Here is a 12,331-nt window from a genome sequence, read left to right as displayed (position 1 = left end):
CCTTCCAATTATTCCGAAAGCATTTGAAAACTTGGCTATTCTCAAAAATATAAAGCTCACTACCTTCTTTATAATCACAAATTCTTATTATGTTTTTCCTTCCTTATATTTAAGTTCCTGTAAACCGTGCCGAGCTCTATCTTTATGGAGAGGATGCGGTATATAAACGTGGAGGGGCATAATCGAAAAAAAACGTCTAAGTCCCCTTTTGGCCTAAGGCCTTAAAAATTGAAAGTAGAAGCAGGGAAAATGTCCATTCTCAAAAAAAAACATCCAAAAGGAGGTTGCCTAAATTTTTGGTTATACCTGCTGTATACCTAGGTGTAGGTTGGCCCACCTCCCGCCCTTTCCCCTCCTCTAAAAACGCCTCTTTTCGTTCTATGCGTTTAGAACAGTGGTCTCAAACTCAAAGCCTTTGTAGGGCCACATTTTGGGATTTGTAGGTACTTGGAGGGCTGCAGAAAAAATAGTTAATGTCTTATGAAAGAAATGACAATTTTGCATGAGGTAAAACTCTTTATAGTTTATAAATCTTTCCTTTTGCCTAAGTCTTAATAATAATATTGTCATTTATAGCTAGAGACATATGATCAAGAAACTTTTATTTTACTTTTGTGATTATGATAAACATACCGAGGGCCTCAAAATAGTACCTGGCGGGCCGCATGTGGCCCCCGGGCTGTGAGTTTGAGACCACTGGTTTAGAGGCAGGGGAAAGGCCTAAGCAGGTTTTAGATACGACAAAACGGAAGGAAAATACTGCGGAACGCTACTCTGGCTGTCTATTTCATTCACACATTTCCACCCGCCAGTAATCGTATATATGTTTACATCGCTCTACCCTTTTTAAATTCTATGTCAAATTCTATTTCACTTTTATTTATTTTGCACCTCATCAGGACCCCTGACGAAGGAGTGTTTTCCGAAACACGGACCGTGTTGGGTCCCGTGTACTCGCCCAAGAGGACCATTTGTTTGAAAAGCTACACTGCATCTTCCTTAATAAAGATTAGACTTTTATACCTTGGGACACTGGTTCTACAGTATTTTCCTTTTGTTTTGTTTGCAGTAAAGGCACCAAAGCCCATAGGAATTGAATGGGCTTCAGTGCATCATTATCGCGGCTTTGCAAAAGGTGCCCACAATAAACTATACTATTAGTATTTTTGAGTGAATTGGAAAAGAACACAATTGTGTATTTTAGCAATATTAGGCATTAATACATCTCTTCTGCTTTGACTTATTTTTGTGGTTGTTACACTCACCACGGTTTTTGATAGCCTGGTCCCACAGGATGGCTTGCAGGTCTGTGGTCCAGGCCTCTTTCACATCCACCGAAGAGGCCTGAAGGATGTAGGTATCCTGGGATTTTCTTCTTCTGAACCAGATCTCAAAGCACAGCGCGCTGCCTCCTGAAGTGTGTGTCAGGCCAATCTCGGAGGTCTGTAGGCAGAACAGAGTTACCAAACTGTAGCAGACGCTTCAATGACATCCCTTTCAAAATTTTAAAGCGTTCCCCATTTTTCTTAATCCTTAGGGTTTACAAAGCCAACAAGTCAACAATCTTAACTCAATTGGTGCCTAACACTTTGAGGGAGGCGTCTACTCTGAGGTGACTATCAGAAAGTAGGGGTGGTTGGGGCGGATTCTAGGCATGGTTTGACTTAGGCACATTCATTTAGGCCAAGAAACCCCTGACATAAATAGGAGTGTGCCTATGGGAAGTTTTGGAGGGCTCACACTTTCCACCATAAATATAGTGGCTAGAGTGGCTTATGGGCCTGGATTCTCCTCTCTATAGCTCATTAATCCACTCACCAGGCACACCCTGTATCGCTCCATGGTGTGACCTCACCTGGAGCACTGCGTTCAATTCTGGTCTCCTTATTTCAAGAAAGATATAGCGGCGTTAGAAAAGGTTCAAAGAAGAGCGACCAAGATGGTAAAGGGGATGAAACTCCTCTTGTATGAGGAAACACTAAAACGGTTAGGGCTCTTCAGCTTGGAAAAGAGACGGCTGAGGGGAGATACGATTGAAGCCTACAAAATCCTGAGTGGAGTAGAACGGGTACAAGTGGATCGATTTTTCACTCCGTCAAAAATTACAAAGACTAGGGGACACTCGATGAAATTACAGGGTAATACTTTTAAAACCAATAGGAGGAAATTTTTTTTCACTCAGAGATTAGTTAAGCTTTAGAACACGTTGCCAGAGGTTGTGGTAAGAGAATAACCAATTTTAAGAAAGATTTGGACAAGTTCCTGGAGGAAAAGTCCACAGTCTGTTATTGAGAAAGACATGGGGGGAGCCACAGCTTGCCCTGGATCCATAGCATTGGAATGTTACTACTATTTGGGGTTCCAGAATTTTGGTACTCTCTGGGATTCCGGAATCTTGCTATTCTTTGAGATTCTGTATGGAATGTTGCTACTCCTTGGGTTTTGGCCAGGTACTAGTGACCTGGATAGGCCACCGTGAGAATGGGCTACTGGGCTTGATGGACCAATTGTCTGACCCAGTGAGGCTATTCTTATGTTCTTAAGTTCACAGCCGTGCCTTCTAAGGTGCCTCACTGCATGTCTCTGTGGCCAGTCCGTCATGTATAGTGCTGGCCCCTCCCACATCCAAATGGTCCGGATCTGGATGTTTTGAACTTGGATATTTTTGTAGTTGAAAATGGCCCAAAAAGTTAGTTGTGCTAAGGTTGGACAAGAAGTCTAAGTAGAGGTTTCGAAAATGGATGTTTCTCTGCCCCAACTTTTGGACGTCCCGAGGGAACCATCGAAAGTCGGATTTAGACGCACTATGGAAAATGGTCCTCCACTTATACAGTCCACCTTAACTGGATAGTTAATGTTAGCTGGCGTAATAATAATCGTATCCTCACTTCCCTTTTATTGAACTGGCTACATTATAATTGGTCAGCAGGCTTGAATTTTAAAACGTAAAGATTTATGCCAAAAGTGAAGCTGATAAAATCTTTTGATCCTCTGCATCCATTCTACAGCCGTGAGAATATGGTGACTGCAAATGAGATGCCCAGGATATGCCTTTTAGAACATTCTAGCAGTGTTTTGCTGGCTTGTTCAGTGGGAGCAGCCATTGTACAAATATACATGTGTGTAAGCAAAGGTGGAGCATATAGACAGATAAGAAAGAGTAAGAGTGGTTAATGAATAAAGGGAATAAGTTAAAGACAGTTGCTCGCAGAGTCAGAAAGATGCATGAAAATGATCTTAGATACAACAGGAGTGGATGAGCATTGCAGCTGGTGTTGGTTCTTGTGCGGTGGCGGCTAAGAAAGCAAATACAGTAGAATGTTAGGAATTATCAGAAAAGGGATGGAAAACAAAGACGAAAATGTTATAATGCCTTTGTATCCCTCTATGGGACGGCCGCACCTCAAATACTATGTGCAATTCTGGCCACCGTATTTAAAAAAAAAAAGAAGAAGAAGATATGGCAGAATTAGAAAAGATACAGAGAAGGGTGAGGAAAATGATAAAAGGGATGGGATGACTTCTTTAAGAGGAAAGGCAGTTAGTTATGGTGAAAGCAGTTAGCATAGCAGGGTTTAAAAAAGGTTTAGATCATTTCTTACAAGAGAAGTCCATAAGCTATTGTTGAGATGGCTTGGGAAAATCCACTGCTTATTCCTAGGATAAACAGCATAACATCTGTTTTACTACGTGGGTTCCTGCCAGGTACTCGTGACTTGGCTTGGCCACTGTTGGAAACAGAATACCGGGCTTGACGGATCTTTGGTTTGTCCCAGTATGTCAATGCTTTTATGTAGGTAGTTAGTTGCTTCTTCCACTAAAGGCTCGGAAAAAGAGCCAAGCTTTCACCTACTTCCTGAAGTACAGATAATCTCGTGTTAAGTGAAGCCTTTCAGGGAGTGCAGACGTGGTGATTTTGCAATTTTCCGCACACGCACGATGCCAATTCCACGTGTAGCTTCCCCATTTCACAAACCTACGCTTCAGTGCCACCAATTAAGTAGTGAGGTTACAATTTTCACTTGGTTTCATTTTGCCAATGGATGACTCCCTTAATTCCTAGTAAAAAAAACCAAAAACCCAACAACAACAAACTTTGATCTGGCAATATAAACCAATGTGGACATTTTTACCAAATTGTGTATATTCCTGTTGTGAAATGGGGAATACATATGTTGATTTTAATCCTGCCCAAGCCACACCGTCTTAAAATCTCTGCATAGTGGGGGGGGGGAGGGTTATTACCTTGAAGGATTGTTTGTAAACATAGATATCATTGCCGTAGATAGATTTCTTGGTTTTGCTGAATAAGATGAGATCTTGAAACAGGAAAACGTGGCGGGAACACTTTTTCTTCCGGTATATCACCAGGAATTCATCCTGGTGCAACAGTTGTCCCTGTTCTTTCAAATTCACCTGTGAACAAAATGGCTACCATGAGCTGGCTCTGAAATAAAATACCTGTCCCAGCTGATCTCTTGCAATGATGCAAACACATATGAAAACAGAAACTTCTGGACTCGTGTCATAGTGTAAGTCAAGTCGGTGACAATGATGATACACTAGGGCCAGATATATAATACACCAGATATACCCATGACGGTGCAGACTCCAACCACAATGGAGGCAGTGTCAATAGGGAAATCACCTTAACTGATTTTGGGTCACTGGACATCAGGCAGATTCGGAACTAGTAGAAGCCAAGATGATTTGAACTATAGACTAATCCTGGAAAATGAGATACATGTCTCTAATTTAGCTAAGGAAATAAAGACTATATTCCAATCCAGTGGCGTAGTAAAGGTAGGATGCGCCCCCTGAACCCTCCTCTCCTCTCCGCGCCCCTCCACCCCACCTTTCCCCCCCATACCTATAAATCTTTGCCAGTGCGAGTGGCATGCTCCTCGTGCCAGCTTTGGATTTCCCTCTGATGTCACTTCCTGGACTCCTTGACCTGGAAGTGATTTAGAAGGGGACTAGGCTGGCGTGAGCAACAGACGGAAGTTGCTTGCGCTAGTGAAGATCTACAGAGGATGGGGAGAGGGATGGCACGAGCGTGGCATAGCATGGCGGGGCAGAGAGGTTCCCCTGGGCACCCCCACTGACAGAGTGCTCAGAGCGGTCCGCTCCCACCTCCTTATTACGCCACTGTTCCAACCTAAAAAACAATATCCGAATCTTTATATATTTGACTACAGCCTTAGGGAAAAGAATTACACATGGTATTTTTATTTGGAAATCGGTAACTTTCAAGTATGCTTATCTCATGATAGTGAAGTAAGCAAAAGTCACAAGAACTGGACAAATTCAACAATACGAATGCTTTGGCTGTGGCCCCTGGACCTAGATTGAGAACATAAGAATTGCCACTGCTGGGTCAGACCAGTGGTCCATCTTGCCCAGAAGTCCGCTTTGGCGGCGTCCCTCTGGTCAAAGGCCATCGCCCTAACTGAGACTAGCCTTACCTGCGCACGTTTCCCCTATAACAGCCTACTACTCTCTGGGTGAAGAAGAACTTCCTTACGTTTGCACGGAATCTATCCCATTTTAACTTTAGAGAGTGCCCTCTCGTTCTCTCTACCTTGGAGAAGATGAACAACCTGTCCTTATCTACTAAGTCTATTCCCTTCATTATCTTGAATGTTTCGATCATGTCCCCTCTCAATCTCCTCTGTTCGAGGGAGAAGAGGCCCAGTTTCTCTAATCTTTCGCTGTATGGCACTATATGATTTCAATATAACAAAAAAAGTGAATTAAATTATTTAAAGTATATATTATAATATTAAAAATAATTATAGAGTGCTCAGTGTAATATCTTATTCAAAACCAACAGGTTAATAGAATGAAGATGTATTAACATTGCATCATTGCACTCACCTACCTACCAGCCCTAAACATTTAGTTAAATTTAAATTGTTCAAGCAGATTAATAGTGGTGAAGATATATAGATGAATACTTAGCTGAATATGATTGATGAAAAACATGAAAATCTCCACTGTCAAATATGTCGTCTCAAGATAAACAAAAGTGTCCTTGAGATCTGCTCGTCGGTACTGGGAGTCGTGCAATGAAGTACTTCTTATGTAGTTGGTTTAGAATTGATAATATAAAATGAGTGAGTCCCCAAATCCACCGTTAAAAACTTATCAAATTCAACATGTAGCTAGAACTCCTTAACGTGAAGCCTACGAAGCAGAAGCTAGACGTCAACTCTCCGATTCCACAGTATACCAACTTTTGGAACATGATCCTACTAGTGATCTTCAACGAATTATATATACTAAATTATGTCAAGCCAACACAGAGGGATTAATATCTTCTAAAGAACTCAAGTATTTATATTGTAAACATCCTTCAATTCCGATGATCAAATTTCTCCCTAAGATACATAAATCACATAATAACCCGCCAGGTAGACCCATAGTGTCTTGTTGTGGATCTGTACTAGAACCTTTATCACAATACATTGATTTTTATTTACAGCCATTTATGTTGACTATTCGCTCTTATATAAGAGACTCCATGGATCTTTTAATGCAAATTCAAGATGTAGATCTCTCAGCTTTCAATGTAGAGGATATAATGTTAGTTACATTAGACATAACTTCATTATATACTAGTATACCCCAATATGCAGCTCTACAAATCATTGAAAATTATTTGACAAAATCTTCTCAAATAGGCAACAAACTGAATCTTTTGATGTTTATGGCTCAATTAGTGGTTAATAACAACTATTTCCTATATAATGATCAATATTACTTACAACGTAAAGGTGTTGCCATGGGAGCAACAGTTGCTCCCGCTGTGGCATGCTTATTCATGGCCCAATTTGAAGACAAATATGTATACAATTCAACGTTTTTCACTAAGATATTATTTTGGAAAAGATTAATCGATGATATTATCTTTATATGGAAAGGGACAGCAGATGAAGTGAATCAATTTGTAAATCAGTTAAATGAGTGTGATCATAACATCAAGTTTAGTGCCAATATAGATAAATCGAACATCAATTTTTTGGACATTCAGATTTCTTTGTCAGCAGGTCATTTTCAATCAACTATATATAGGAAAAACACCGATAGGAATTCCATTCTTCACTACAAAAGTTTCCATCCAAAACAACTCAAAAATAGTATCCCGAATGGTCAATTTCTTAGATTGAAACGATTATGTTCTTCACCTATTGAATATCATCATCAAGCAGGGATCATGAGTCAATGATTCCGAGATAGGGGCTACCCAGAACGATGTATTAAAGTTGCTTACAAGAGAGCCAAGAACGCCAACCGTGATTGGTTGTTATTGTCTAAAAACAAACTTGATCAAACTAATTCAAGAATGACTTGTGTTTTACCATTTTCTAGTAAAACTTCTCATATACAAAAAATCATATATAAGCATTGGAACATACTAAGATTTCATTCAATATTTTCTGAAACTCCCATGTTTGCTCACAAAAGGAGCAAAAATTTGGGTGAACATTTCAATAACAATCTAATTCATGAAGATAATGTTGAATTAACAGGACAAACTAGTTGTGGCAGATGTAAATACTGCTGCCATTCTTTGATCATTAATCAAATTAAAATACCTAATACGAACAATGTTTATCATTTACGGGGTCATTCGGATTGTAACACCTCTCAAGTAATATATGGAATTTTTTGTCCTTGTAATAAGATGTACATAGGTCAAACCAAAAGAGCTATCAAATTGAGAATAGCAGAACATCTGAGTAGTATTCGTACCAATAAATCAGAAGCTCCTTTAACTGACCATTGGCATTCAGCTGATCATTCTCTTAATGACCTCAAATTCTGTGTAATTAGGCATTTTAAATTCAATAGACAGGGTGATATCTCTCATACTCTTCTTTATCACGAACAACGTTTAATCTATACTTGGAATACAGTAATTCCTAATGGTCTTAACAAAGAAATAGAATGGACCACTAGATAATTGTCATGTATTATCTTTCAATCATATATAATAATATATCATTAAGACTTCATTTACCATGTGATCTTTAGACGGTCTTTATATACGTTGATACGTTTAGACGTCATACGTCATACGTTGATTCGACTTTTCTGTTGAAATCTTCTGTCGGCGTGATCTCTCCATTGTGAGGTCCGAAGGTAATTCATTCTTTAGTTTAGAAGTTATATTTTTTGAACATTTTTGATTTTTGAGAACTGTTATATTTTTTGTTTCATTTTTAGTTATTTCCTCCTGATGACGCAATTAAAGTGAAACACGATCGGTGTTGAGGAAATGTTGGATTGTTTTCACGTTAAGGAGTTCTAGCTACATGTTGAATTTGATAAGTTTTTAACGGTGGATTTGGGGACTCACTCATTTTATATTATCAATTCTAAACCAACTACATAAGAAGTACTTCATTGCACGACTCCCAGTACCGACGAGCAGATCTCAAGGACACTTTTGTTTATCTTGAGACGACATATTTGACAGTGGAGATTTTCATGTTTTTCATCAATCATATTCAGCTAAGTATTCATCTATATATCTTCACCACTATTAATCTGCTTGAACAATTTAAATTTAACTAAATGTTTAGGGCTGGTAGGTAGGTGAGTGCAATGATGCAATGTTAATACATCTTCATTCTATTAACCTGTTGGTTTTGAATAAGATATTACACTGAGCACTCTATAATTATTTTTAATATTAGAATATATACTTTAAATAATTTAATTCACTTTTTTTGTTATATTATTTAATAGGTGAATAGATTTATAAAAGATTTTTTCTCTCATTTATTTAAACTATATGATTTCACACATGCTCCCTTCAGTTGGATTTGAACCTGCAGCCTAGTCTTAAGGACCTCTTCAATGCAGTAATTGAGCCATCCAGTTCCTTGTTCCAGTTTCTAAGCTGAACAAAAAGGACAACATGTCTTATTTTCCCCAGATTTATTCTCCCTGTACTTACATCACAGTCCTGGATATCGTCCATGGCAAGAAGGTCATTTCCGTGCCGTAGTTGGAACCTGACAACTTGCTGTGCGGCTCGTAACTCACTCTGGGCCTTATCCCGAGAGGGATCACACTCCCTCAACATGTCCTCCAAAAGTAGATTATATTTACTAATCCTCTGGATAGGTTTGAGGAGATAGGAAGACAGGTCCATTTTGTCTCCCAGCTCCTGCTGCTTACGCTAGAGAGGGAACACAGTATTAGTGCAAGAAACTAGAGCAGCCACCCGCTTCCATAGGTTATTTGAAAACAATCTACTTCAAAACCAAAACTCGTTGTACAGGCCACTCATCCATAAGTTCATCTGACCCAGGATTTCCAGACCTCCACTTACAGAAAAACTCCCAATTGATATCATGCATCGATTAAACATGGAGGAGAAGATGCACCATCTCGTCGGTCTGGGATTCAGGCTAACCACACAGAATATTCATCAGATGGCTTTGCACATACAAGGGCAAATCAAAATGTAAAGGCAAAATACATTGCAACTGAACATAGCACTTTTCCACATAGTCCCCGTACAAGACAACGCATTTGCTGTATCACCAGGTGAGCACCGCTTCCTTTACTTTATCACGCTTTGTCTTTTGCTCTCCGGGTCGCAGCGATTGCACCCGTGTCTCGTCACGGGTGACAATTATCTCCAGAGTTTAATGTTAGAGCCAAATATGGAAGGAACACCACAATTTTGGAGGACTATATCTTTGAGCACAGCCACGGAAGATTAATTCCATTATTTTACTGTGTTTCACACCGGCATACCTTGAAAAAGGCAGCACCGTGCTCTGCCAACAGGACATCCGACTGAGGTTTGTTCTTGCTGTAGAACGCATAGAGTCTGAAACGCTCTTTCTGTAACAGAACAGAAGAAAGAATAATGAACACATTTCTGTCCGTAAAAGCTTCCCCACTGCATTTTGTTTCAGGTTGCAAACAATCTCCAGCTTAATCTGGTATGACATGTTTAGGCTTGGATTCTTGAAATGGTGCAGTAAGTTAGCTGGCGGTAGGCACTGTACCGCCACCTAACTTAATTAGCTTTAATTGGCATGGTAATTGACTGCGTCATTTAAAACTATACCACGCGTTAAAACATGCAGGTGCCTACAAATTAGGGTTACCAGACGTCCAGACATGGGGGTCAGGACGGCTTTTCCCAAACCTGGTACTTTGTCTGTACTTTTAAAAGCCTCCTCTACAATGCGTTGAGTCTGAGAGCAGGCAGCAGGGTCAGTGCTGGGGTGGGGCTAGGGCAGAATTGGGATGGGACAGGGGCGTAATGGGGCCAATAGGGAGAGGAGGAGAAAGTGGATGGGCCATTTGGCCATTATCTGCCATCATATTTCTATAACCATAAAACTCTATGACATCACATTGCAGGTGCAAAGAGTCTTAGCCTATAGGGAAAGGAGGAGAAAGTGGATTGGCCATTTGGCCTTTATCTGCCATCCTGTTTCTATCTTCCTATTACCATAAAGCTCTATGACCTCACAATGCAGGTGTAAAGAGCCTTAGCCTATAGGAAGAGGAGATGCAAATGTTAAGAGCCTTAGCCAATAGGGATAGGAGGAGAAAGTAGATGGGCCATTTGGCCATTATCTGCCATCATGTTTCTATAACCATAAAACTCTATGATATCACAAAGCAGGTTTAAAGAGCCTTAGCCAATAGGGAGAGGAGGAGAAAGTGGATGGGCCATTTGGTCTTTATCTGCCATCATGTTTCTATGTTACTAAAGTTCTATGACCTCACAATGCAGATGTAAAGATCCTTAGCCTATAGGAAGAGGAGATGCAAATGTAAGAGCCTTAGCCAATAGGGAGAGGAGGAGATAATGGTTACTGCAGATGGGCAGACTAGATGGGCCATTTGGCCTTTATTGGCCATCATGTTTCTATGTTGTGTTAGAGGGCAGAGGGGGGGACAGTAGAACACGAATGGTCATGCAGGGGGAGGACACTAGCGCTAGGTATGGCGGTGTGGCGGAGAACAGAACCACCGGTCATTGGGCGGGGGGGGGGGGGGGAAACAGCAGCAAAGCGATGGTCATGATAGTGGGGAAAAATAGCACAGATGGTCATTGGGAAGGATGGGAGAGGAGAACATTAGTGCTGGTCATCGGGGGGTGGGGTGGTGAAGGACAGAAGTGTCAGTCTTGGGGGAAGAAAAGATAGCAGCATCAGTCATTGGGAGAGAAGAACAAAGGACAGTAGTTAATAAACATGTTAAAATTTACAGCAAGGACTTCTAGTCTTTGTAGATGGCTCACCACAATGAGCCAAATGTCTTACCTCTGTTAATATTTGAATCAACTTGTTCCCTCTTTATGGGTAATAAAAAAGTTCCCTGGGTTTATATTCAGATCAGCTTATATTTGAATATATACGGTACTTATTAACATTGCCACCAGATGAGAGATGAGTAAAGAGGCCTCCGGTAGGGAAGAAGCAAAAACATGACATTTGAAATTATCATTTTATTACGGCATACAGTGTACAACACGAACAACTTTTAACAGTGTCTACTGTGTGATCTGTAACATAGAAACATAGAAATAGACGGCAGATAAAGGCCACGGCCCATCCAGTCTGCCCACCCTAATGACCCTCCCCTACCTTTACCTTGTGAATAGATCCCACGTGTCGATCCCATTTGGCCTTAAAATCAGGCACGCAGCTGGCCTCAATCACCTGAAGTGGAAGACTATTCCAGCGATCAACTACCCTTTCAGTAAAAAGGGTAGTTGATCGCTGGAATAGTAGCGCCGTCATGTAGGATTATGGCAGTTCTGGACAGTTCTCCCGTACCGCAAGACGCAGGTGGTACTGCAGAAATGACCCGTGACACTGTGCATTCACAGTGTGTCCCTCACGAACTGGACGACACACAGGGACACCTTGACTGTGGTCTGCCAAAACCATCATGAGCTTCACGGCTGATCGTCGCAGGTTTCCGGGTCTCGCCGCGCCTGTGTAGAAAGAGCCGACGTTTCGGCCATCACGCTGCGGCTTTCTTCAGCTTCAATCATGACGCCAGCCGCCAGAGGCCTGAGAGAACGTTTGCTTCAAGGGTGACAGATTTTGTTGAACCTTGTGTTTCCGTGGTGAGCCAGGACGATGCCACACACTGTATGCCATAATAAAACGATGATTTCAAATGTCACATTTTTGCATGTCCCCTCCTGCACTCATCTCTTGTCTGGTGGCAACATTAAGGCCCTCTATTACAAAGGTGCACTAAGCGTTTTAGCACGGATTTAGCGCGCTAAATCAACGCGTGCACTAACCGCTAACACATCCATAGGATAACATGCACGCAT

General features: G+C 40.9%; 1 protein-coding gene across 4 annotated transcripts in view; it reads right to left on the bottom strand.

Annotated features, from left to right (window-relative positions):
• The window catches only part of KIAA1755 (KIAA1755 ortholog), a 102,437-nt gene that overhangs the window by 19,480 nt on the left and 70,626 nt on the right, over positions 1-12,331 (bottom strand). For all 4 annotated transcript variants that reach the window (XM_033963640.1, XM_033963643.1, XM_033963641.1 and 1 more), the window contains 4 exons: positions 9,775-9,864; positions 8,966-9,190; positions 4,246-4,416; positions 1,266-1,443 (listed from right to left, as the gene is read on the bottom strand). In XM_033963640.1, the coding sequence (XP_033819531.1) occupies positions 1,266-1,443; positions 4,246-4,416; positions 8,966-9,190; positions 9,775-9,864 (664 nt within the window). The remainder of the gene's footprint in view (positions 1-1,265; positions 1,444-4,245; positions 4,417-8,965; positions 9,191-9,774; positions 9,865-12,331) is intronic.

Source organism: Geotrypetes seraphini, chromosome 11 (assembly GCF_902459505.1).
Source record: "Geotrypetes seraphini chromosome 11, aGeoSer1.1, whole genome shotgun sequence".
Taxonomy (NCBI): Eukaryota; Metazoa; Chordata; class Amphibia; order Gymnophiona; family Dermophiidae; genus Geotrypetes; species Geotrypetes seraphini.
This window is presented reverse-complemented; position numbering and strand designations above follow the sequence as displayed.